Source organism: Enoplosus armatus, chromosome 7 (genome assembly GCF_043641665.1).
Source record: "Enoplosus armatus isolate fEnoArm2 chromosome 7, fEnoArm2.hap1, whole genome shotgun sequence".
Lineage (NCBI taxonomy): Eukaryota > Metazoa > Chordata > Actinopteri > Centrarchiformes > Enoplosidae > Enoplosus > Enoplosus armatus.
This window is the reverse complement of record NC_092186.1, coordinates 16,205,010-16,232,590: the sequence shown is the minus strand read 5'-3', so window position 1 is coordinate 16,232,590 and position 27,581 is coordinate 16,205,010. Positions and strand designations below refer to the sequence as shown.

Below are 27,581 nucleotides of genomic sequence, written 5' to 3'. Positions count from 1 at the left end.
CAAAGAAACTACTGTATATATTTACATACTCCATTCTTTCACCGCAAACCACCCACATCGTGTTGCCATTTAAAATTCCCCTCAATGTATGATGCTCTATCAAATATGCCTGCCCCTTTCCCCCTTCCCATCTTGCTCATCAATAGCTATCGACTGGTTCTAAAATAGCAATCCAAAGTCACCCGTGGCGAAATCTAACCTCTGGGTTTTGTTATTTGCGTCAACATACCGGTGAGAGTGCGCTGCGGCGATTGCTTGCCATTTCTCATTAAGAGCGACAGCAGAATTGGCCTCTCTTCCATTAGTGGATATCATGGGAGAGAAAGGGAAGGAGAAGAGATGCTGTGTGTGTGTGTGTGTGTGTGTGTGTGTGTGAGACAAAGAGAGTGATAGAGAGGAAGAATGAGAGACAAGGGGGGAGAGAGGACAAAAGAGTGAGAGTAAGAGAGTGAGATAAGAGAATCCAGGAGACAAAGCCACGATAGGAAGACAGACAAAGAGATAAAGCGAGGCAATGGAAGAGAGAGAAGTTGGGGGTGGCAGCACAGGAAGCTGCCTCCTCTGACTATTCTGAGGGTTTCTTTGCCGCTCTGCCTTTGAGGCCTTGCTAGTGTCACATTAAGATCATCCATTTGAGGATCTGAGACAAGCCTTTGATGTTCTTTGTGCATACACAAACAGGAGAGTGGAGTGCTCCTTTGACAATTGCCAACTCTACAGAAATATCTTTTTGTATTCCAAGTCTCTGGCCTGCTAGGGACAATGTTATCATCAGAGAGTGCAGCGCAAACTGGTGAATAATTTAATTCACCTGCTCATATTTCATCACATACAGTACATTAAATGGATTTTTTTCACCCACTCTTGCTCTAAAACGTTGAGGGAAATATGTTCCCCCGACCCTTTGCTGTCATTGCTTTTTTTTTTGCTGCTTGGCAGGTACAGCGGGTGGACAAAATAACTGAAATGCCTAACAGCGTAGGAATATCAAATACCTACCGAGAGGTAGAAGGCTTAGGAAAAGTAGAGTGCTCTTGAGCAAGTTTGTGTATGTATGGATGGAGATTGTAACATTCTTCAAGAAGGAGAAGTGTCTTGTTCTTTCGGACATGAAAGTGGTGAAAGCCACTTCCCATAGAGACTAGATAGATGTGTATCTCCAGTGAGCGAAGCAGCTGTGGACTACAGACTCATCAAACCACTATGAAAAATGTTTAAATGAGTACAGAGGATTTCTTTTCTTGAAATATAGGAAGCATGAAGCAACCCTGTTTTGTGCACCAGGATCTGAAAAGCCTTGTATTCCTCGTCTGTTAATTGACCAGTTGCCAGACCTTGGCTGTTGAGCACTATAATGGGAATAAGCCTCAGGGCATTTTTAAGGCGCTTTTATCTTTTTTGATAATTTTGGTATTTTGAGCATCCCTGACATGACGGACCTTTGAAATCACCAGTTTGCCCTGTAATAGACTGATGACTTGTCACAGACAGTGTACACCCTGCCTCTTGCTGGGCTAGGCTCCAGTCAGTGGACCTTAAGACTATGAGAAGATGGCGTATAGTACAAATCTACCACTGCAGTGTTCTCAGCAGTTTGGCAATGTGTACTATTGTTTTTTTATGTGATGGCTTTCTTATCAAGCTTTTTCTGAATGATGGCTCCCATAATTACTAGCTTTGTTAAGCACATAATGTACAGTTTTGCTTTGGCTGTGTCACAGAGGTTTTGATCCAGTTTTCACGTTTTTCTCCACAATGGGCAATTGCAATTGTATCTTCATGACTGCTTACTCTATTGTTGGCCTGAGCAGGGAGTAGGCAGCAACACATGGAGTCCACCAGGCCTCATCAGGACAATGCAGCCAGAAGTTCACACTATCTCCCCCCTCTGTGCAGACAGCCTGACCTGCAGTGACATGGACATGACCCCTCACTGGCTTCCCACATGAACACTGCTATTTGTGTTTGTGGGAATGCACAACGCTGAAGCTCCCACTACCCAGGCATTGGGCATTGAACCTGGGTTTCTGCCATGATGGGCAGGTGATTTGTGGAAACTTTTGCTGTCTTTGTTTCGTGGTGTTAAGTTATTCTGATGTGTGTTTTTTCAGTACTTTATTGTGTGCAGAACTCTTCTCTAACCATATCAAACAATTCTGCAGTCTATCACTGATGCACCAGCAGTTTGGCCTCTGATTACTTGGCCTCTTTGGATCTCTGTTAGATGCCTCATGGCACTTTGAAAGGGCTGACTCTCAGACCTCTTCTGAATCTGAGTCATACTGCTACTTAGCATTCAACTTAGCATTACTGACCTGTGTAGCTGCCTTTGTAATTGTGATTCTGTTACCTCAAAGCTAAATTTTTCAGGTGGTGTTTTTGTCCAGTACACATGCAGATGATGTAGACTTTGAAAGCAGACACACACCAACAGACACACACCTACCCACACATATACAGACTGCAACCATGATAAACAATTGACGTCCACAAAACTGATGACTAGGACATAAGAAACCACTTCCACTGGTAATATGTGGGCACCCAGTTGCAGCACTGGGCTTAGCTTTAGCTTTTATCCTTATCAAGAATGCTGCAGCAAAAAGGAAAACATGTCTGAGGGCAAAAACCCCCACTGACATCCACAACACTCAGCACTCTGACTCTTCACCACTCCCGTTAGCCACAAGTAGGTAGATAGACAACTTACGAATGAGAGGCACACTGGCATTAGTCGTCCCTAGCTTGTTGGAGGCGACACACGTGTAGTTCCCGTAACGATCCTCTGTCATGTTGGTCACTGTGAGGACTGATCTGGAGCTGAGGCTCTTGATGTCGATGCCCTGACCCTTGATAATCCTGAAAACAGAGGACAACGACAACAAATGAAGCTTTTATTTCTCACCCACATACAAAATGTAAGGGGGGAAGTGGCATGAGTCAAGGACGATCCAAATGTTTGTCATCCTTTAGTGGATCTTCAGATTGTACAGTACTTCATCACCCTCTTCAACAGATCTATTTATCACTTGGTCTGTCGTGTCTGCCTTGGAGAGACACTTTGAAGGACTGAGAGGAGAGAGAAATGACCCAGAGGTGAACCAGCTGGGTGCCACTTGACATGTTGTTCATCGTTTTGTTGCAGGTGCAGAGGGATTACGATAAATCCTATTCCAGTTGTGCCTGGCATCTGTGCTGCGAAATTGACAAATGTTTAATTGTTTACTTTGGTGGTTGTGATGATCTTTAACAGCCTGTAGAGATTAAAATTCACGATGTAACGGCATATGCTGTGCATCCTGATTGTGAGATTATCGTAGGTATTACAGCTGAGTTTGTTTTCATCAGCGTGGTTTCTGTTACTGCTGCCGTTTCACATTTGGCATTATAAGCCATAATAAACCTCCAGCGAGGAGACATGTCTCTATCTTGGCCTTGCCTTGGCCCCCCATGATCTCTAGCTTGGCTCAAGTTGCTCTGAGAGGCAGTCTGAGCTGAAACACTATGTGTGACCTTATGTCCAGCAAATATTCGCAAATCTGTTGTCCCCTCTCCCACGGCGACCTCCTCAAATGTTAGCTGAACATTCACTGATAATCTCAGCGGGTGTCTCGCCTCTTCACTAGTTCAACATCAAACTAGTCAATGCTCCCCTCTGTCATAGTGAAAGAAACCCCTCAATCCCTGCAAACACACATAAACACTCACTCACTTCCATTACAGAATGAAAGCAGTGACACATCAAGAGAAAGATTTGCTTGTCAAAACTGTCACAGTACTTCCGATAGAGACAAACTGGCAGCAGTGCTGCACTGATCGTATGGCTGCATCAACACAGAGCCAAAATAAGAGGTGGCCTTCATTTCCCATACACAGGAAATGGGCAATAGAGTATTCACAGCCAGTGTTAATGTTGTACAGATGCTACACATGTTCTGTGCTTAAGTCCTTATACAAATGTCCTTTTCGTGATGAGGAGTAAATTAAGAAATCACCATTTAGCTATGTAAAAAGTCACAGAAAGAACAAGTCCTTAAATTAAGTAAAGACTAGAATCATGCCAACTTGCCTCCTTAGCAATTTGAATAAATTGAATCCACCCCATAATTACAATTAGCACAGTGTGAGCTGATGATTGAAATTGTGCTCACCAGGAGTGGGTAAATGATGGGTAATGGGGGTAATTTGGTTTTTAAATTCAAGAACTGACACTTGAATCTAGACTGATTGATGTATGTGCCACGAATGATTTAAGCCAGTTGCCAGCCAACATTTTATTAGGATGCAAGGTGAGGACAAGGAACAAATGACTCTTTATGTGGACTCTCCCCAGAGGCCGGCCGAATTGGAGAACAAACAAATGCATTGTCTCTGGGAAAGAGCAAACAAATAAAAACCTCCCCTTTCCCATCACACATTCACACTTGTCCACAAACAAGTATGACCTAATAATTGTCCAATGTCAGCATGGAAGATTTTAGCTCAGAGTCCGACTTTAAACACATCTTTACACCACCCTGTGAACCACAGTACAAATAGTAATTATAAATATTAATCAGCATTTGTTTATTGTACATATGCTTCAAATACAGGTTTGGTGGGTAATATAAAATCAGGACAATTCAGATTATGTCAACCACAAACAAAATATGTTTTCAAGGATATTTTAAACTTCATTTAATATCTTGTGTGGCAAGACGTATCCACTTGATAATGACATGAGCTAAAACAAACTATTTCAGACACTTCATTTCACCTATACAACAAACTGTATCCATTCATATTCATATTGGTGGACCAACCCCTAATGTCTATTGGATGCGGCTTCACCACAGCAGCTGGAGACGATCTCTTGCCATTGTAAACAGTGTGCTGATGTCTACCTGACGCGTGACCGAAGCGCCTCGCTCGCGGCTACAACACAGATCTTTTCTTTATTCCCCTATCTTTATGTATGAGTTTATTTTTGCCAGAGCAGCTCTCTGAAGTATGAAATTCACTTTTGAATGTACATAAATGCAGATATTTATTGACAATGTAATTAAAGCATTCAGAAAACACATGTGCAAAGTACAGGTAAGGTGGCATGTACAGTTATTAAGTACCTGTTTCCAAATGAATTAATTTCAAATGTGTTTTCAATATGTTGTAAAAAACTAAAAATGTGGCTGCTGAACAACTGACTGCTTTATGATCCTCCACTTCTGAAATGCTTCCATCATATTGCTGTGCAACGCGAAACGCGACGCAGCTGCATCCAGCGGACATCCCGGCGATGCTGCCAACACACTTTATCAAGACAACTCATACATTCATACTAGGCTCACCTTTTCTCACCCTTGTACCACTCGAATGTAGGAGAAGGCACAGCAGCTGCCTCGCACCTTAGCAGAGCTGTGCGTCCCAGACCAACTCCATGGCTTTTCATCTCGTGGATCGCTGGGGCAACTGGGGATAACAAAGAGATAAGTAGGCAGGTCACACATAGAGGTCAAAAGAAACATCTGTGTTATCACCAGCACAAGGACAATCTAAAGGAAAAAGTTGAAGTGATCATAAGACAAGGAGCACTGGTGAAGGAGGGTTTTTTAACTTGAAAATGACAACCTCTGACATTCTGGTCAGTGCACACATTACATAGTATAAACTCAACACTCAGAGCCAACAGAGGCGGAGTAGGGGAGGGGAGAGGGCATCCATCTCCAACGTTAGGAAAATGAAATGAATTGCACTGCATGGTGATAAATGGCTTAATGGAAGTTCAAAGACTCAATGGCACAGGCAGGTTCTGTGAATGCAAAATGAGGCTCCTTTCATGTGCTGAAATGTGGTGTAAATCTCTTTGCCAGTGTCATGAAGGCAGCTTTACATATGGACGGTTTCTAAAGCAGCCCGGGCCTTTTGTACTTCAAATATTTACTCTGCTTATAGTAACGCAGCCTTGAAAGAAATGAAATTAATGAATTGAAGTTATATAGACTTACAACAATGGCATTTTGTTGAATACAGTATGTGGTCGGAAAAAAACGACCAGCACTCTCACCATTCCCTTAGTCACATAATGGGAATACAAATGTTTCACTTGTTACATTTGTAATTATTGGCCATCATCAGAGTCATGCTAAATTCATAGATTTTGGAGGGTAAACAAAATAAAATAACCCTCTTTAAGAGGGTGCTTGCTGTAGGTAGCACTGTTCTTCACAGAACTGAATGCATACATGGGTTCATACCCACTGGTATTATCATGACTGGTTCTCCATGTATCAACAGAGGCAAGGAAACAGGAGAACCAATCATAATAAGGCACAGGGCTCAATCTGACATTGTGTATTGTCTAAACTTGGCCTGTCTCCCCAAATCCTGACAAACAATAAAACTGCTCTAAACACACAATCAGATGCACAGCCATCAGACATACAATACAAGCAAAATTACTTTGTCATTCATACAGATTCTGATTAAAAGTCTATGATACATGGAGGAGGCCCACACTCTCAGGGTCAGTCCTGCAGCTAGCAGCAAATTGCCCGGCCATGTCTGAAAGTAGAATGTGGACTATTTATATTCCTGACAATGAGCCTTTAAGAGCAAGCTGTCAGTCAGAGCTGTAGCCTGCATCCAGTGGAAGGGTTTGGCCAAGCGCCTGCAAGCCTTTACTTCCAATTGCATTTGGAGACGTTTCTAACGGATGACCTCAGTATGGACTCATGGACAACACAACCCTGAGGTACTAACTGGCATCAAACTCCCCAAGTTGCAAACAATGACACATTAATCTGATGAACACATCTGAAGAGTCTAATCCTACTGAATAAGATAGTTCTGATGTGTATTCCAGGTACAGTAGCAACATGCTTCATTATAGCGCATATGCACATTTTTGTGAGATAGAGATACTGTCAATGTCTGGGCTTCATTCTAATAAAGATAATGCAATATGGGCCCACTGTCTTCATGGGTTCTCTCCCGATTTGTGAGAGGCCACATAGATAGATGAGGTGGGATGCAACAGATCTGCGCAAGATGAAAAAGATACATGTGAGCATTTTTACATGTGCCGTCTGATCATGTAGGAGAGGCACACTGAGGTGACAGTGCGCTCTGTGATGATGGATGCCCATCCACCAACCTCCTTCTGCATCTTTATGAGCACATGACTAGTGTATGTTGATTTTCTGTCCTTGCATATGTGTGCCAATTATACCCTTATTTCCCCCGCTTCTGTGGCTGGTCTGAATAATCCGAAGGACTTGAAACAGTGAATCAAGCAATGGGTTACGCTAGGGCTTTTCCTGTTCATATATCACTGTATGAAATATCGGATGCCATGCTGGGGGGTATTAGTAGACCTTGACTGGATGTCTGTGCTGGCTGTGTGCGTGTGTGTGTGTGTGTGTGTGTGCAAGCTGTGGGTGTGTGTACCCTTGTGTTTATGCAATATCCAAAGTCAAAGTATCAACACTTTTCTAACTCAATCTCACTTCACAGATCTGTTCAAACTTCTCAGATTGCTTCAGATTTGTATCTCTTTTAATCACAACCAACAACCATTAATGGCACCACGAAGACATCCTGCAGAAAAAAGTCACAGGCCCTATCAGCATCTTTACTCAAGAGCTACAACAACCTGGAGCAAAGAATAAGAGGGCTTCTAAAGCTTCAGAGTGTTAGCATTTGACAATGTGCACCAGAGAAGAGCTGTACAATACTTAAAGAAAAGGAAGGGAACAAGGACAGAAAATTGTACTGTAACAGCACTCTCCAGCATAGAAATTTAAGCCAATAACAAAATCAATGCAGTATGCCGACCGACAGAGGCTTAGTGAAGCCTCGTAATCCTCCATTGGTGTCATTGTGCGGGCCATTGATTATCTGAAACCTCTGAAAGCGCCAGGGTGACCTGGCTGTCGTGCTGTACAGTTGCTAGGACAGTGGACATGGTGGCCCCGGCAGGTGTGTCAATACTTGAAACCTCACACATAGAGCCACTGTCTTTTATGTTAAAACTGAGAACACAAAACCACTGCCAAATTGTCCGTCTAAATGTGCTCCTTTCATTTAGCTGTTGTATTTTCTTTTTGGAAGAGGGAGCATTTTGATGTGTTTCCTTTTATTTAATACCAACTGGATCAGCTATTTGCCAAAAAGAACAGTGTGCTTTCTTCATTAGACTCAAAGGGTTTCCTATTTATGGTTACCTTGGATTTCTGCACTCTATTAGAAGTTGGTTAAAAATCCTGGCAAGCAAAATTAGATTAAAATAACAAAGGAATCAGGAAATAATTCTTGATATATTTTTCTTTTATTATCTTGTTGATCAACATGCAATACGAGCACTAGAGGCCATCCCTCCCAGTGCGTAACTAAGGACTGGTAACTATGAATATAAACCCAGATTTATAGCCAAATGAGTTGGTGTTGGACCAGGAATATGGATCATCTGTCATCATCTATCACCTTTCATAAAGGTTCACCAGAATGAGTGGAATTCAAAAGTAGTCTGGGTGTCCCTCTCACCACTCAAGTTGTACAACTGTTGTAAAATATTGGAAAAGAGAAAAATACAATTTTGTAGGTCGTCCAAAATGCTCTGATTTTATATGCATAAACAATATCAAGTCTTTCTAATTTAGATCCTGGCACTGAGATCTGTTAAGACAGATCACAGCCATAAAATCCAGTCCAATCCAACAATTCCAATTTCAACTTGCTGGCATGTCCTATATCATCATATATTGTGCAATACACCATCAGGATTTGGAGAGTAATGCAAAGTAGTGCACTAAAAATCATGAAGGTCCAATAATCCAGGTAATTTAGTGGCTAGAGAATGCTGTGGTGGTGCTGTAAATCATGCCTGGGGTAATGGTGACTCCAGCAGATGGGGGTAAGGGGTTGGGTCCAGGAATAGCACAGGCACGACAGGAAAAATGGGTGCTGGAAGGCCCTGTCGTCTGACAAATGGCCGATTGTGAGTCCCTCACAAACCGACTTCCATTACATCTGCATTATGCGGAGCTTGACGTCAAAACAAAGATGGTGTCTCCAATTGTACATCTCAACAAGGTGCATGAATACAAGCATGTTAAGGGAATAAAATATTTGACCTTCTCTCCATCTAATATTAATGGACAGGGTTTGTTCAGAAAGCATCACACCTTAATGCACAGGGCTTCACTGAGTCGCTTGCCTTAAGCAATCCTCATGTGACTATTAGTGATTAATTGGTGTGCTTCAAGACTGAATATGATTTATTTAGCTACAAACTATTGTTTGCCAAGAGAACTTAGAGAACGCAGGGTTTTTAATTAAAAGATCAATTAATAACCCTACCTCTTCAGCCAGATTTGAAAATGAGTTTTCATTGCAATTAAGAAATGGACTCATCAGTGCATGACTTATCAGCTTACACACAGAGACACTGTTCCCCACTGCCATCTGTGGGCTTCATTGTCCTGTTTTTTTGTCGGTCAGGAATGGTTCTGCTGCCAAGATTTATTAATTAATTAAGATTTCTATTCAGAACAGCTAGGGAACATTGTGTTCCTTCTTTTTATACAATGCAAGGCATATAAATAACCGGCTTAGTGTGCAGGACTGTGAGGCTCGACAGCACCAGGGATTCAATCTATTGTCTGAGTTTTACACTAAATGGTTCAAGGTACGCAAATCCCCACCTATGTTACTGAATTCAAGTAAGATGGTGGGTTTGCTCTGATGAAGACTACACCACAACCAGGATACATGGAGATATTATTAATACTACCAGTCAGTTCAGTAAGTCACCTCCAGCTGTGTAAGCATACAAATCATCCATGTTACAAACAGTTTGATGTTAAAGGCATTTGCCTTTTGTCAACGTTATAAAGACACAAAAAATTGCAGACCCAGCTAAAAGATGACGTGGCTGTGTGTCAATCTGGTTTAAAGTGGTACTAGCAAGAACATTTATTCTGCAGAAGATCAAGATTCTCACTTATTCATGCCCTGCATGCAGCAAGGAATCCAAATAGCAATCAAGACGAGAGCTTTGGAGAGATGTAGAGAGATGGATTTACATCCAAACAGCTCGAGGGTACTGGCTTTAACTCTACTTAGGATTGGATCAGAATCCAATTCTAGGAAGCCTTCTCTTTTGAATTGTAAGCCACAGTATTTCAATGGATACTGCAAACTGTCGACAAATGCTCAACTGAGACTCTATGCCTGATGTTAAAATACTTCCAATAATAGATTTCATTGAACTGTGGAATGAACATCTATTCTTTCTTTGATCCACCAGTACAATCCACCGCTGTGCTGAAGCAGGTCTGGACACACACGCTCACACAGTATGGAAGACATGCAATTTGTCAAATGTACATGCACAGCCAGGCAAATGTTTTAATGTATGATGATTCTGAATAAAAATAAATGCTAATACAGTGCAAACATGCTGACCCCACACTAACAGTTGTTTACTTTCTTGTCATTACTTGACATTGTAATGTTGGCTCATGAAGATGTGTCTCCTGACCACAAGTAAACAGGTTTTGCCTCTTATTTATTGTAGATGGCCATGACTCTCCTGAAAAACTCTGTCAGGGGAGTGAGGGGAGCATGTTGTGGGTGAATCAACCAGGGCAGGGCTTGAATCCCAAACAGGCCCAGATGACTGGGTCTTTAGAGGGAAAGGCAGGGTTGCAGCAAGCAAAAGACAAGGTGATGTAAAGAATTTGAAGCATTCACAGTATGCCCCTGCATTTCAATTATGCCCAGAAATGTATCAATACTATGGCTGTAATTTCTTCCAGCAGTTCTAAAGTGCAAGCTCATAATTAAAAACGATCACAGTTTTGTTGGCCAATTACTGTAAGCAGGAGAGAAAGTGAGGTGCTCTTCTTTTTATAAACACGGCTATGGTGAATATGTGAGCAGAATTCACAGCTGCAGGGTACTGGAGGAGGAAGGAGGCGTACAAATGGCTGGCAAACTCGGAAGCACACGGGGCACAGCTTCACTCTGCAAAGCAAGTGAAACCTTTGCGATGAAGGAAAACAAGTGATGTTGAAAAAGGAGAGACGCCTGCGCTGATTTATACCTGAACTCTACATCTAGATAGGAAGGGACGAGATCACAAAGACTCTCCCAGCAAACAGTTTGGAAAAAAACTGAAAACAAAGTTGAATCTAGTTTGTCAGGGTTACCCAATTAAACTTCCAGATGTATGCTATTGTAGCACTTTAAGGAGAGGTGCCTCAAGTCTGAATATTCTGCTCTAACTTTCCAAGAAATGTGGCCATTACATAAGCAGTGGCTTCATATAAAAAAATAAACCATAAAAGGCAAGGTCTTCCTACTCTACATCAATAATTCAAACATCTGTGGTGCTAACATGGAATCAACTAATCCGACTTCTTTACACGTTTACTTCCTGCAAATTGACTCGTGGCAGCTTTGTGATGATTACATGGACGGAGAGAGACGATCAGAACATCTGGCGTGGTTACAAACGGCTTTAGCTGAAGCATCTGAAACAGTGACGAGCAAATAAAATGTGGCACAATGACACAGCTGGTTGTCTGTGTACTTTCCACGTGTGACTAAAGTTTGTGCAAACTGTCAAATCCCATCTTGCAACATGATGGTGTTCAAACTCTGAAGTGTCACTCAGTAAGGAGTGAGAGCAGACAGCTCGCTCTCTCTGAACTACAGAGGAAGGTCAGACACGCGTGATCCCTCAGTTTGGAAAAGAAACAGCTTTTTTTGTTATTGTTTTATCTGTATCGTTAGTGATTGTACTACAACAAGGTGGCTTCATTAATTAATCAAACACTGGCTTTTTATCTCAGGCGGAGGTTTTCCATGGTTGTTTCCTTCTCATTCATCCGTCCGACTAAGCCACCTCGATGTGATATTTATGCCTTTGAGTCAAACTGTGCAGTGACAATTTCAGCCAATAATGGCACCCACCTGCAGTGAAGATGAATATGTAAATTTGAAAAGTGGGTCAGAGATCAAATTTCATCAGGTAAAATCGCTGCTGAAATATTCTTTTACCAAGCAGGGCTTTTCAGCCAATCTGATTCTTGCATGACCTTCTGGATGACTGCCATCTTTCAGGTTTAGCTCATAAAAGTATTCAGTCACCAATCATTCATCACTGGAAGTAGAAAGACAAGAGACGCAGGCAGGCCAGTAATTTAATTAATGCTGTCTAATCAGGGTAGTCTTTTGAGCCTTGGAGAAATTCAAGCAGAGGTTACATGTACTCGAGTTAGCGCTTGGAAATAGCTGCAGAATGACAAAGCCTCAAACCGTCTGCCTCTAAATCATCATATCATAGAAAGCCAAATGGCAGGTTTAGTGTTATGGAAGGCCTGGTGTTATTAAAACTCCAAACATGCTAGAGCTTAATTTTGTTTTCATTACTTTGGTTTGCTTATTTTAATTAGTGGCCTTAATCTGCAATTAGCCCAGAGGTCAACTATACTCTTAGCTTAAAAAAATGGCATTTTTTGAAAGCAGAGAGAGAAATTGTTTGGACATATATTTAATTAGACTGTTAACCCATGAAATGTCAGTGTCACTAACTCCTGTGCTGTCTTATTAGAACAATAAGCAAGAAATGCAGACATGACTGATTGATGTTTGTAACTTAATTTCATTTAACTGCTATTAACATGCAGGGATACTCTGAGAGGATCAGTGCACACAATGATAGCCTCACGCATAAATTACAACATCCAGTGAAACCTGAATATTTGTATGAAATAAGAGAATAATAGTCTCCTCATGCTGTGTGGTATCTTAAAAAGGTTATTTACCATAAAATCTTTAAAATGGCACATTTCATGTTGTTGACTCTCCCAAGAGAACCTTTACAGAGTTGAATGGCTGATTCTGCCAGCCAAGTAAAACAGCTGTTTGAACATGTGCCCATGCAGTGTAATATTTTTAATAAAGTTCATTTCTTGCTTCTTGCTTTGTAATTATCCTCTCTTGTTTGAGTTTCAGTGTCAGCTAACGTCTTTATCTTAATTCAGAATGTGGCACACTGAGCCCTCATCAATACCCCACGCTCCTGGGCTCTCGCTGAATATAGCTTGATGTGTGACAGTAGAGCATGAATGATACAGTAGATTGGGATATGGTCCAAATGCTTCTCTTTTTCCTTCAGAGAGGGAGAACTGCACCAGGGTGGAGAGGAGGCAGTGAAGAGTGGCCACCAGCTGGCTCAGGCTCTGCCTGCTGTGGCCACATCAGCCGCTCCAAAGGACAACTTTAATTCATTTATTCTGCCCCCTTATCTTTGGAAATGAGCACATCTGACACAAGTCTCCATGTAGGCAGAAGGGGGACGAGGCAGCTTTTGTGAAAAATCCGAACATAAAAAAACATATTTACTAAATGTTTTGAGAGCTGAAACGCTGACTATTTAAAGCTTCATGACACAAGGCACTGACTTTTTTAACAGCTACCTCTCGCTGCCATTTGAAGGCATCGACCACCAAAACGGATATGTGCTGCTTTAATGTCAGCGACATGTTTTGTTTATGCAGGTCTCATATTTGGGCAGCATTTCGAATGCTAAACAACCGCAATAAAACACAGGACCTTTCATGTGTAAGGTGCTTGTGAGGCCAGAAGTCTGACGCTATGGAGCTACATGTTGGCCATAGCTCACACTGGGTGTCAGAAACTATGAAATACTTATGAATTACGTGGGAGGGAGCTCTGAGATTTACACTTTCTGGAGACACAGGCTGCCCCATCACCTAAGCTAAACTAATTACTGCAGACAGAATAAAGACTTGCCAGAAAGACATGGCATATGTGTCAAAGAGCTGCTACAGGAGAGATTTAATGTCCACTGGAGCTACATCTCAACACTGTCTGATAAAACATGTACACTATCTCCATCTTTAATGATAAGATTTCAGATACATTTAAGACCACATGCTACTCCTCATTATCATCAAATCTTTTAAAAACCCACTGGATTAGTTGAAAGTATTGTCATAGATCCTGCTACAGGCTGTTTTACTTACGTCCTGAAAAGAAAGACTTTGGAGATAATTGTTTTTCAATGGACATCGACTCTTAGAGTCTCACTTCAGTGTATTAACTCAGGATCCTGCTGCTACTTTTGATAAAAGAATCCAACAAATTGACTTTATTTTATGTATTATAATCCATAGCATTTCCAAGAAGGGCCTGTGATGTGTTGCAATTAGGATGGGTGCGATACAGAACCTCAATTTTTCAGTCCAGAAGGCAAAAGTAATGTGTGTCTGAGTTTCTAACCTATTCAGTTACCTCCTTTACATTTATATTTATATTTTTCTATTTCTGAACTGAGCAACTAAATCTCTGCTATACCTAAAGGATTATGTAAAATATCATATTAAAGAGAAATCATAAACAGTTTTCAATTTTTAAACCATTAAAATTAGAAAAAAGTGTGGTACACGGTACACGTCACTAATAAAGAATGAGTAAGCGGTCAATGACAGGAACAGCTCTGTAGTTCTGTCAGCTTCAGATAACTCTGTGCAGCAGGCAAATACTGCCTTAACACATGATGAACTACAGTACACTCCCACCCAAAGTATCGCTCCGGTGCTCAGGCTGTGGTGACTTTGTCTGACAGCAAAAGGAAAGTCTTCCTAATCAATTCACTCTGTTTGGATACTGAACCCACGTACGCCTGCTGTCTCACTTTAAAACTCGGCGTCTGACTATGACACATGCCTTATCAATCATTGCGAATATCTCCTTTGTTCTGTAACATGAAGACATTGCCAGTTGTCAAAGAACTTTTCATTCTTGAACCCATGTCTCAGTAGAGCTATAAATTACTGGCCTCTGAAACTCCACTCAGACCCAGCTCATTAGAGCCAGGCATTACACAGAAATAATGGCCACAAGACTTTGTGTTATACCGAAGCCAGAATGAAAGCTGCCTTAACACAGAGAGGTGGAAAAAGGTTCAAGTAATATTGGACTCAAAGTTGTTGCAAAAAAGCTAAAAAATATGAAATGTGTATGAAATAAAAATAACTATATTTCTTAAAACTTGAATTAGAAAACTTGACTCAGTAAGTGGGCCAGGAGAAGCCTGTTTTCTTTCACTCTCTCCCCCCTATCTCTGTGGCTGACTGCCTGATAAGCTTTGCCAATAGTGAGATTTAGCACAGGGCATCTACGCAGAAAACCTCCATGAATAACAGTGAAGTAAAGGAGCACTTTAAAAAAGAGAGGGAATGGCAATAATTGTCAAGCATCCATTTCTGCTAATACTTACGAGTGGTGATTTCCACGTGACCACGACCAGCTAAAGCCCAGTATCATTCATTAATGCCCTGGCTCCTCATTACTGTCTCCTCACACTTTTGAAAGACTCATTACCTGCATAATGGAATAGTGCTTAGAACAGTCAGACCTTTCCTTAGTGTGAATTAATCACCTACATGCACAGACAAAAAGGGAATTCTCACATTAAATATTAAGAAACTTTGAGCTCTACATTTCTACTTTTTCAAACTTCTAGAAAGGTGTACTTTCAGGGACACGAGACTGGTATCATTGAAGGTAGCCAGTGCCACTGCCAAGGCCAGTGTGGAGGAAAAAAGAAGGGAAGGAAGGAGGAAGAAAGAGATATACTTACAGTTGACTGTGACTTTTACTGTTTTGGTGTCAGGAGAGGCGATGTCATTTAAAGCGCTGCATTCGTAGTCTCCAGCCTGGTCCCTTGTGATACCAGTGATGTTAAGATATTCACCACTGTCATGCTTCCTGGCTGGAAATAGAAAAATGCAAGTACTTAAGCAGTGTCGACAAAGAATACAAACACAGCACACATCCACACACACATATTCAGTGTCTACACATATATACAGTATACAGCATGTGGAAAGCCCTCATTTTATTTTGGTAATAAAAAGTTTTCAGGTTTAATGCTGAGTAGAAGATGCAATGCAATTAGGTATTGCACTGAACTCCTGATTACCTTCCTTGCAACCTATAATAGCAGTGGATTAACAGTGCATTGATCCATTCATATCAATATGGTGGCAGGAAATGAAATAGTGGTGTATTCCCAGTCATCCACTCATCATTTGCTTAACTCCACACAATGCAGTTAGAGCTACTTCCTGGAAGACAGACAAATCCGATGGCTCAGTGCACATGTCAGTGCTTTATAGTTAGCTAACGGAGCCAAAGGCAGTAGCAGCAAAGCACCATGACTGACATATTAGCAGGGGCGTAGTGCAGTTAAAAAGCTGGAGGGAGAACAAATCCACACAAACATGTCCACTGCAATCAACAAAGATATATTAAAATACTGTATAGTACCATAGTTACAGGTGACAGATGATAGATCTTTTGTAAACATGTTGAAATGAAAGTATAATAACTGAAAAGAAGCAATAATGAGATACAGTATGGTGTCAAGTTTAATTCAGTGAGAAAATCAGGACGAAATATATAAGTGATGGGAATTCAAGTAAAATATTATTATAAGTATTTTACATGTGATTGAAGTTAGCTTGTTACAGGCTGGAAGGACATGTGTGTGTGCTAGTGCAAAGCCAGAGGGACAAACACCTCTCTGGAAAGCAAACTCTATAATAAAGCAATCCTATGACTTTGACACAATTTTATATAGAACAAAAGAACAAATCAAGTTTGTCTCAATCAACAGTGCCAGGGGTCTTAACATGGGTATGCCACTCATTATATTATTTAACATTAAAGCTAAAATGAACAGTCGATTAATCGATTAGTTGATGGACAGAAACTTGAACTATCAACTATCTAAATAATCAATTAATTGTTTTAGCCATTTTTAAAGTAAAAATGCTGAACATTCCCTGGTCCCAGATTCTGGGACAGTGAGGATTTTCCACTTTTCTTTGTCATATATAATAGTAAAATTAATATCTTTGAGTTTATGAGTGTTTATCGTATGAAACAAGCTATATGAATACATCACCTTGGGCTGTGGGAAATTATAACAGGCACAGTATCAAAAATAATTAGTTGCAGCCCTATTGAACCTGTTAAAACTTAGGGACAGACAGACAGACAGACAGACAGATAGACAGATAGACAGTCAGATAGATAGATAGATAGATAGATAGATAGATAGATAGATAGATAGATAGATAGATAGATAGAAAGATATGAAATTGGGAATACTAACAATAAATCCAATTTGACTGGGTATAATAAACGGCTATAGGGTCTCAGCAGGCGGTACTGTGTATGCGTATTTGGGAGGCTGTGGCAGATTCTCCCCTGACCAGAATTAATTTCAACCCAGCGGTGCTCAGTGTGAAATCTATTTATATACAACTTTTCAGGGTGGTGACGGTAGTTTGGGATGGAATATGTGTGGATGTGTTTGCAAGGCATGGGGATCAAACAGAGTGCACAATCAAGCAAAACTGAGCTCAACATACTGTTCAGAAAGCCACAGAGACCAGACACTGACTCAGCAATATCTCATAAAAGAGGAGCCAGAATCAAGACAAACCATTCTTCAGGAGTGGAAATACTGCCATTCTGTGCTGCCAATCTCCCCGTACAAGTGAGCTGAATACTTATATAACACCACTTCCTTATTCTGCAACCCTGGTGGCTTTTTTATCTGCTAGCTACCATGTCACAAAACTTGAAACTGAAGGCACTGTCGATAATGAGCTTTCCTGTCTCTTCTCACACTGTTGTGGTGGCAACAATGGAGTCCAAGAGTCTTGGCAAAGATGTTGGTGGCTACACAAACAACGGCAAAGGAAAGCAAAATGTTTGAAGAAATGATCCATAAACAAGCCCCGGATGTGTCTGAAAAACAGAACAGTTAATATGCCAAGAGAGCACAGGGACGGAGACATAACACAAAGGGCTCTATTTTTGTGGCGGTGCATGGCTCATGGCAGGGCTTTGCACCAGTGAAGAAGCATTTTTTTTTTATTGGTTGCACACAGTTTTTAAAAAAAACAAAACTTAATCCCACTGATGTGGGAGGGGATGTGCAGTACAGAGTGTGTCATTATAGCGATCAAATGCTGCAGTGCAAGTTTGGTGTCAAAAATAACAGGGATTTGGGCAGACTAGGTTAACACGGTGCAATGCACAGTCATTTTCTACCTTGTATCTATGACTTAACCCAAGTGATGTGTACATAAACAGACATACCTACGCTTTTTGTGAATAATAGGCTGGGAAATTTGACTTTGGTTTACTTTTTCTGAGGCAGGAAATGAGTAAGAGAGCACTAGATTGAGAGATACAGCATGTTACTGTCAGCCACAATGTCTCTACATCTCTACAAGGGAACAGGAATCGAGCTATAAGGTACAACTAAGGGACAGTTTTTCTGCTCTAAATTTAATTTAAAATGAATTAATACACTGAAAGTAAACTGAACTTAAACAGTTTGGTCGATGTGTGAATTGTTCTTGCCATAGCTTCAGTGTAAGTCACTGCTTGTGCAGTAGGCCCTGCGGAGACCTATAGCCTGTGTAATATACCTAGAACTACAGCTATGACAGATGCAGAGGGATTGGATATTATCTGTATCACATCATCCTAAAAACTGTGCAGAGGAACAGTGAAACGAGAGCTTTTAAAGAAGAATGGACAGAGAAGTATGTGTTTATCTTACCGACCAGCTGTCTGTCTCACAACAATACTGCTCAGAAAATAATACTGTTTCAAAATAATGTAATCTCATTGTCATTTGTGTTCGAGAGAAGGAAATCTCTTTTTGTTAAGTAATACTGTGGAATTAAATGTGTGTTTGAAATAAAGAGACACAGTGTTGTTTAATTAATATGAAATGCTTTTAGTTATCATCCGTTATTTAACTGTTGATTAGACCTAATTTGAACACCATGCGCTGTCCATATTATGACTCTTAAAAAGCCTTGAGAACGGCAAAGAGCGAGGCACAGCATTGGCCTGCTCTCCACATGGTATTGATAATTAATGTAATTTTCACTTACATTTAAAATAGCCTTACATTTACATCTCTGCAGTAGACATCTGGAACATACTTGAACGTTATGATGTAGGCAAATGGGAGTCAAATCATTTAGGTTTGCTTTTTAATCACATTTGTCTCTTTAATTGATTAAATCAAGCATCAGCCATACTACACCTACTGATTCCCCCAAATATCCAACTGTTTCATAGCTTTGCTTTGCACCTGTAGCCACAACATTACCAAGATTCACTCTCCCGGCCATGTACCACTGACTTTCATAATGCACCACTGATTCATAGAAGGAGAGCAGGATGTGTACACTGGTATGTGTCAGAAGGACATGTCCACTGTACATGACAAAGCTAAAATCAGATATATTAATTGTAATGTCTTGTATGGTGAAGCACTTTGTGATGTCTGCTGTCATTTACCTATTTATGGATTCTAAAAGAACTACAGACTTTATGTCTCACTGCCCCCTCACACTAAGTAGTTACCTAACATGGTTGACCTACACACGGCACCTTATGCACAGCTCACATTGTAGTTCACTGTAATAGGGAATTGTGATACTCAGGGCCTGGAAATCCACAGTGTGCACTTGTCGTGTCTTTTACTAGGGCAATGAAATCAAAAGTACTGACCCATGAGGCCAAGTATGCTTGATGCTTCCAATACCATTTACCAAATGGCTCAATCAAATGCAGTTTCCACAGTAATGCGCGGAAACCTTTTTGTCGCATCTTGGGAAACACAATCAATCACTTATTTGCCACTGAGGGAAGTTGGTTGCATAGGGCACATTAAAACAATAAACGTAAAATAAAAATGAAAACTTCTATATGAAATATATACAAGTCATGTTCTATGAGATGGTTGTGTGGCATGGTGCGATCCTCAGCATGAGAACAGAGAAAAGCTTTCTTCCCTTCTGCCTAACAGTGTTGTACAGCCCCTTGGACCACAAATATTTTCATGGGCAAAAGGAGCTTGGATGCCACTGACTGCGATTTTGAAAAGAACCATTATTATTTCTAAGCCTTTATTTTTGTACTCTGTTTGACCTGAAATCGTGGTGGTGTTTCCATCTGCTTAGGAGAAATGAAAGTGCAAAGTTGACAGAAGTGCACACACAGACCAAAATCACAAACTCCTCTCATGTTGAGAGATCAATTTTTCATATCGCACACATTTAAATAAACACTAGAGTACACTTTTTAATGCAGTTAAGACAGAGTCTATACTACCAAAAATGTCATCCACACCTGCTTGCAGGATGTATATAGTCATTAACTGAATACCATTAGCCGTCAGACTCTGGTGTAAGAGAGCACGGATACATTAAAGGAGTAATTTCATTTTTAGTTAAATCTTCTGACATCTTGGTTTATGCAAACACAAGTCTGAACTTTTTTTTTAAATGGCAGAAATCAGAGCGGAAATGTTATTCTTGCCAGCAGAACACAACTTCACTCTACTGGATATGTCTGTTTCACCTGATACTGCCTGATTCAATTTGGTGGGAAGTTATTTTCCTCTCGACAGGCGGTCTGATGCCGCCTCACCTGATGGCCAGTTGTATGGCACCATAGACCAGACAATGTTTTTTTCCTGTGGCCTTTTAGTCCAAGGACTCATGCCACTTTGACTGAAGTCTGAGACCTAATTACTAAAACTATTAACTTAATTTAATTTCCTTTTAAAACACAAGACGCAAAATATGTATAGTACTGATGATGCAAATAAACACAGAGTGCCAAATACAGCTCAAGAATCAAGAGAGGAAAATGAAAGTGAGTTCAAAATGCTACAAACTGTAGCTTTCATGGAGAGTGGGTTGAAAATGGGTCACCTATGCTTGACCATATGATAGAAAAAAGCATGTCTGGTTGACTTTTGGGTGCCTCCAGCTACTATTTTGAAAAAGAGCACCATGTATTTGATTCAATATAAATGTAACTGACAAAGCGAGTTTAATATCACTGAACATTGAGGATGCAGAACAGATTAAAGATACACTCAGGCAACAACAACGAATGGAGATCATAATGTCATATATTTGTAATTAAGCCAGTTGAAAAAACAAGCCTTAATCATGTTAACTGACAACAAGGATTCAAACCATACATGAACCAAATGTTAAGATACAACTCCCTCTCACATTCCTCATGGGAACACACATGTTGAGTTACTCTACATAGATTCCTGAAAAGACCTTTTTCATTTAGGACATTTTGACTTGTCATGACATGTGAAGCACAGGCGTAATTGATGAAATTCATGATGTGCCAGTAAGCATGCATACACAACACCAATGCCTTAGAGCTGGTATTTCTAAATAGCCATTCATGTCAGCAGTCCTTCCTGTGGTTTTCCTGATAGTGCATGTGAAAATGTCTGCTGTGAAAGAGGCCTGTTCGGTTTTTTGCACAATTCATACACTATAAATGCAAGGCTCCATGTAACTGGCACAATCATGAGAAACAGGTGTGAGTAATAATGACTCCCACATTCAACAGTACCCTTTAGTGAAATCCACAGGTGGCATGCAGGCTCCCAATTAAACTGATGGAGCTAAATATTACAGTTTGCCAGTGCTCAGAAACATGAAGCAGGACGTTGTGCTGATGATTCAGCATGAAAATACCTTCTAATGACATCTTTGAGATCGTCAAACATTAGTCAAGCCTCCAAGATTAGTCAAACCAAATGAAGTAGGGTGGGAGATACAACGTTATCACCATGATTTTATACATTTTGCCAAGCCTTGCCAAGACTTTTATGGAGCTCTTACATCCCACATCCCTGTTCTTACAGTTCATCTGACATTGTTTTTGAGGAACTCTGCTTTTCTCTGCTTTTTCTGAGCTGTGCAGAAGTACGTTCCTCCCTCTGAAAGTTTTGGGCTGCTCCAACAATAAAAAAAAAAAGTTTTAAACAAACTAACAACCAGTATAGTCTTAATCACTCAATCAACACATTCATGCACGCAATATGCCTGCATCTTTTTCACATCTTGTATAACAACTATACAGCTGAATCACACTGTAAATTGCTTCACTAATGATGGTTCATACAACCTATAGTCCTACTGATGAGTGAAGTGAGGTTGAAGAGGTAAGATGATTAACCATTATGATGTGAGACTGTGTATAAGTGCACATAAAAAGTAAATCAGAAAAATAACTAGAGCTACTAGCATCAGTGCCAAGTATGAGTAAATCATAAGTAAATCAAGCGAGTACATTGCAGGCAGGTACAGTGAGGACTTGTCTTCCCACTGAGCAATTTTGATTATGACTGGAGAGGAAATGGAGAGATGTGGCTTACTCCCTGTTTCTGTCTTTGCTGCCAAATTAATTTTCACACCACAGACAAATTCTGTTGCTAAGCTGTAATAAAGACATCCAAAAGATGGTCCCCACTGCACCAAGTTATAATTGGATAAAATCTATAAGATAAGAAACAAAAATAAAGTTTTGACAAAACCCAGAATGGAGGCCAAATAAATTGACAATACTAAAAAGTGTTTAGGCTTAAGAAACTCAAGGGGAAAACAAGTTTGCTGGCAAGTGAAAAGATTTCAGTTTATAGGAAGAAATGTGAGTTCATATTTGGACCAATGTGGCGCTAGAGGGATTGTTTTATTGACCTCAAAATATGTATTTATAGATGTGTATTTTGTTGCATGATTTCTGTGTTCAGTGTTACAATTTTTATATAAAAAACTCAACCAACCAATTCTATGCTGCCATAGACGATTATTGCAAGACTACGACAGTACTGTAATTCAAATACTGTCCTGCAATGTAGTGAAAAGAATGTTTGAGTTTATTTTTATTTATTCGATGAAAATATTATGAAATGCTGACAGGTAATTATTTTGTGCCCATATCATCCACATCTAAACTGAAGTATGAAGTGTGGCGTAGTTATGACATATAATAAAAGATGTATTGTGTTTTAATACTGTAGCATCTATCTCATGACTGAGCTTTTTCCTAAGCATATGTGGTCTTACATTTGAACAAATACACAGATACAGATACTTTGGATACAAATGGACAAATTTCCATTTGAAAAAATCTAATTAGGCTTGAGTCTTTCTTGATAAATGAAAGCCAATATTTTTTTTTTCATGCAGGATCTAGTTGCATTGTGCTGTCATGGCTGCAAATGGTATTCCTATCGATTACAGCAGGAAGGGGGCCTTGCAAAGGTCATAGAAGCCATTAAATGAGAATCGTATCCTTGATATATACTTTGAAGAACATTATATGTTGAGTGCTCAACCTTGACATTACAGTAAACAAAAACAGGCACAGCATTATGTATCCTGAAAAAAACACGAAGAATAAGACTACCTAGGGACCTAACATGAGGTGAGTGCGAGTGCATGCTGAGAGACATTGAGGAGACTGACAAAGGCCCCTCTCACCTGAGCCAGATGTCACTCCAAGCAAATTAAAGAAATCATAGCAAGGTTAATTTCACATTCAGTACCAATGCTGGCTAAGTCCCGTTGCAGTAAGCAATTTCCCACATTGTGTAGGGGAGCTGTGAGTACACTTCCTTCAGGGCTGCAATACACCGATAGGGCAGGCATCGCTGAAGAATCCATTATAGCATAGAGCAGCATTTTCTACATCAATTTATCCTTTTAACTCCCGAAAATGGAGAACAACCCACGCTGCTACATTGTGTGCTGCTGCCTTCTGGCCCCAACTCAAGGTGTGGGCCAGAACTAGGGGTGGAATCACACACTGTGCAGGGCCTGCCTGCAAAACAGGCTGTTAGTCTGCCTTGATACATAACCCTTACCCTGCTCCCTGGCTGTCAATCTGAGGACCCTAAAATCCAGAGAGTGGAACTGGGCCAAAGGAGCCTTAAGTCATGTCTGATTGCATGTGCTGCCACCTCAGTGACCCGTAGAATTACCTCACTGTTACTTTCTATGCTGACATATTTAGCCAAATGCACTGTAGGCAGTGAAACACCATTTCAGCTGCTGGACCGAGCTGGGCTGAGAGGTCTATGTGATTCTGTGTGATTGGAGAACAGCTTAGACGAGGCAGAGAGTGGCATACATCATATAGCAAATATGGATTCTGAGTAACAAGCTTAAGAGAAAAACAAAGCAATTAATGTGAAAGAGGAAAAATTTGTTTTGTTTGATACAAAATATATCATGTGTCTCCATTATTGAGAGATTTGATCTGTTGACTTAAAAACAGCATGGTATATTTCCCAAATAAGGGGTGGATGAGGAAATATGTAGATAATAAGAACTAAATAAAATAGGTACTGGTAAATGAATCCCTCTATCTCAGAGGATTTGACTTTTATTCTACCATTAAATTGGAACATACTGTAGTATGTAACAACTGAAGTTGAGTCCATACCACAGCTCAACTATTCTTATTGTTTAATTAACTGTCTTGGCTGCCACAGTGCATGGAATTGAATCAATCTGTCGACCTTGGCCAATGCATGAACACACTGCAATAAGAGAGTGAATATAAGAAGAGAAAGTGCTTTTCCAAGATTTGATGAATTGCAACAAAAATGGAACATAAAAGGCGTCAAAAACAAATGCAGACATATCTGTCTATATATATCAACAAGGTTAGTATTAAAGTCATATAATGATCCAATTCAGAAGAATATCAAAGACTCAAACCAAATACTATCACTAACCTTTCTCCACCCACTTTTCCGCCCGTGGGAAGGAAGCACTTCGTGGCAGACTCTTATCTTTTCACTCTTATAGTGGTGTCTCCCCACCTTCAAAGTGGTTTGGCACCCCAACAATGTAATAAATCCTATAGAGCTGCAACGATCAGTCGCTGGACAGAAAATTAATTGGCTATTTTAATAAGTGATTTTAAGAAGAATGTCAAAATTCTTTTTTGAAAACACCACTTGAACATTTTTTACTATTTTTTGACACTTTGTATACAAAGGACAAATCGATTCATAATTAATAAATAATTAACAGATTTAACATCTACAGCGATTTAGCTTTTTTATCCAAAGCACAATTTACCTTTGGTTCACCCTTTCACACACATCCTCACAAAGCGATGGCAGCGAGCTACCATGCAAGCTGCTGGTCTGACAATTGGGAGCAATTTGGGGTTCAGCGGTTTGCTCAAGGACACTTCCAAATGTGGAGGGGATCGAACCTGCTGAGCCACAGCCACTTCATTATTAATCAATAATGAAAAGAATTAGCTCTAAAATCCTTGAAAACTGTGCAGTCCAAATTGTTGTCATCCACATGGGTCTAACAATCAAAAACTGTATTTTAGAGAAACCTCCTTCAAAAGTTGTGTGGGTGTTAAAAAAAAAGTCTCTAGAAAGAGATCATCTATGACTGCCAACTGCCACTAAAATATGTGTAGTGTGGCAGTAACTCAATATCACATTTCAGCTAAAAAAGGTCTACTATTCATCATATTACAGACACTACAATAAAGCGTGTGCCCATTGAGCACCTCTTTAGTTCGCAATACTCCGCTTAACAGCTGAATGGGGAAGTGTTAGACACGGCTCCTGCTGTTGATATCTGAAATTTGAAATGCAGCGCCTAACTCTTTATCTTTCACCTCCTATCGTGTTTAAAGCATGCTCAAGTGTCAGCCCTTGAACTCATAGTTCATGGCAAACTATGAGAAAAGGAACCTGGTGGTGAAAGAGAGATCCCTGGTGAACAGACCGCCAAAAAGTTGCTTAGCATCTCTTAAAGAGCTGCCACATTCCAGTACAACGTATCAGGAACAACTCAAGGATTGTAGCAGTGATATTAAGTCAAGTTTGAATAATTCATTGCAGCGTTCGCATAGAAACTGACTGTGCTTATGCACTTACTGTTACCACTGAGTTCAAGACCAAGCAAGTTCTGCTGGATCCAGCTTTAAGTAAGCTACAGTACAAATATTGTAGTGAGTTGTCAGTGTAGAGGATGCTGCTGTCTGTTTCCTGGGGGGATATTTTGGGGAAGATATGCCTTATGCACTTAAATGAAAAACAAAACATATACAGTACGTAGTTGATATGTACAGTAGCTGCTTGGAAAGAGAGAGAAAAATGTGTCCCAGCTGAGTCCTATCAGAGGAAACAATCAAATATGTATTCTAGTATTCTAGTCAGCCTTTTCAAAGGTCACACTTCTATCCCATGGATTCAAATCTCAATGGAAAAAGCTTATCAAAGCAATTTTGCCCAGCCATCCACCCAACCAAACTGGACTGAAACAGACTATGTTAAAGGCTATTTCACCCCCCTTCCCTCCCTATGACCTATGAAAGAGTGGTAAGGAACTGCAGCACATTACTCCATGCGTAAACAATACCCTGAAAGGCTGACATGTCACCCAAGCTATTGTAAGCTTTAGAGTAAAATAAATAATGATGTCAAGAGATAAATTAATAATGACAGAGCGGCTACTGGGAGTATTATCAATGCACGTCTTCTGGTGGCATATCTTGTTTAAATTCAGCTTTTATTTAACCATGCAAGATGATGGAGAACATCTTTTAATGGCAACAAAAGGCTGGGAGAGGAGCTGCAGGGTCAGATATCTCTGCATTGATACTCACAAACTAGGCAGTTTCAAATTAACTCTTTTCAACTGGTGACTGAGCTGCAGCACTGGAATAGTCGGGGGTACAATCCTTGCTCAAGGGTAAGGAGAGCATTAAACACTCACTTTGCACATCCAGATTTCACCAGCTGAAAAGGGGACTTGAGCGGGCTTTCCAGTCATAAGCACCCTTATCATGCAGCACTCACCCCAAACTCTGGAGGACTTTACTGTCAAGCAAAATTTTTACATGGGCAATTAAACTGTTACACAAAACAGCAATGACTCTTTAAGCACATTAAACTCCAGACATATGCTGGCACCATTCCTTCTCCTAGCAACATATCAACAATGATGATCTGTGTGTTACAAGTACTTGCTTCAGTTTGCATCTCTCTAATTGAGGAAAATGCATTGACTTTATATGCACACACACTGGGCCAAATTATCGTCTCAATAAACAGTTTATGGCCACACTTCACTGGATGCACAAAGTTTATTATTAGCTGGCAGTTTGCTGGTTGGCAGGAAGGGGAGAGAAGGAAAAAAATGCAAACACAAAACAGTCGGAGTGGGAATAGGAACTTGACAGTCAGTCAGGGCAATTTATCATTCTGTCAAACTTCACTGACTGCTGCAGCAGAACTATCTACAGTGCGAAAAAAACCCACCCCCACCCCAAAATGGCAGAGTGTTTAAGAGAGTAAGGCCAGCAAATAAAACTTGCCTTGTGGACATGTTTGTCACTTTGCAGCCATTTCACCTGCTTGGCCTTGTGTCAATGAAAGTGATTACTCCTACCAAATATAAATAGCCAAACTTATGCAAGTGTAAGGATACAATCAGGTATAATTGGTAGTGTATTGGCAGCACATTTCTTTATGGCCTGCATGTGTTGTCAATAGCAGAAAATGGCAAAGTTTCATTTTAGGTTGAGGTACATAAACCATTACTGAAGAAAATAAAAAAAACAAATGTGTTGGCCACAAACACCAATTTCCAAAGCAAATGTGGTACATG

The 27,581-nt window shown here is 40.3% G+C and overlaps 1 protein-coding gene across 1 annotated transcript in view; it reads right to left on the bottom strand.

The window, feature by feature from the left end:
- negr1 (neuronal growth regulator 1) overlaps positions 1-27,581 on the bottom strand; it is a 121,171-nt gene that overhangs the window by 31,441 nt on the left and 62,149 nt on the right. The window contains exons 4-6 of the mRNA XM_070908559.1: positions 15,653-15,784; positions 5,328-5,448; positions 2,711-2,859 (exon numbers count right to left, since the gene is read on the bottom strand). Coding sequence (XP_070764660.1) covers positions 2,711-2,859; positions 5,328-5,448; positions 15,653-15,784 — 402 coding nt within the window. The remainder of the gene's footprint in view (positions 1-2,710; positions 2,860-5,327; positions 5,449-15,652; positions 15,785-27,581) is intronic.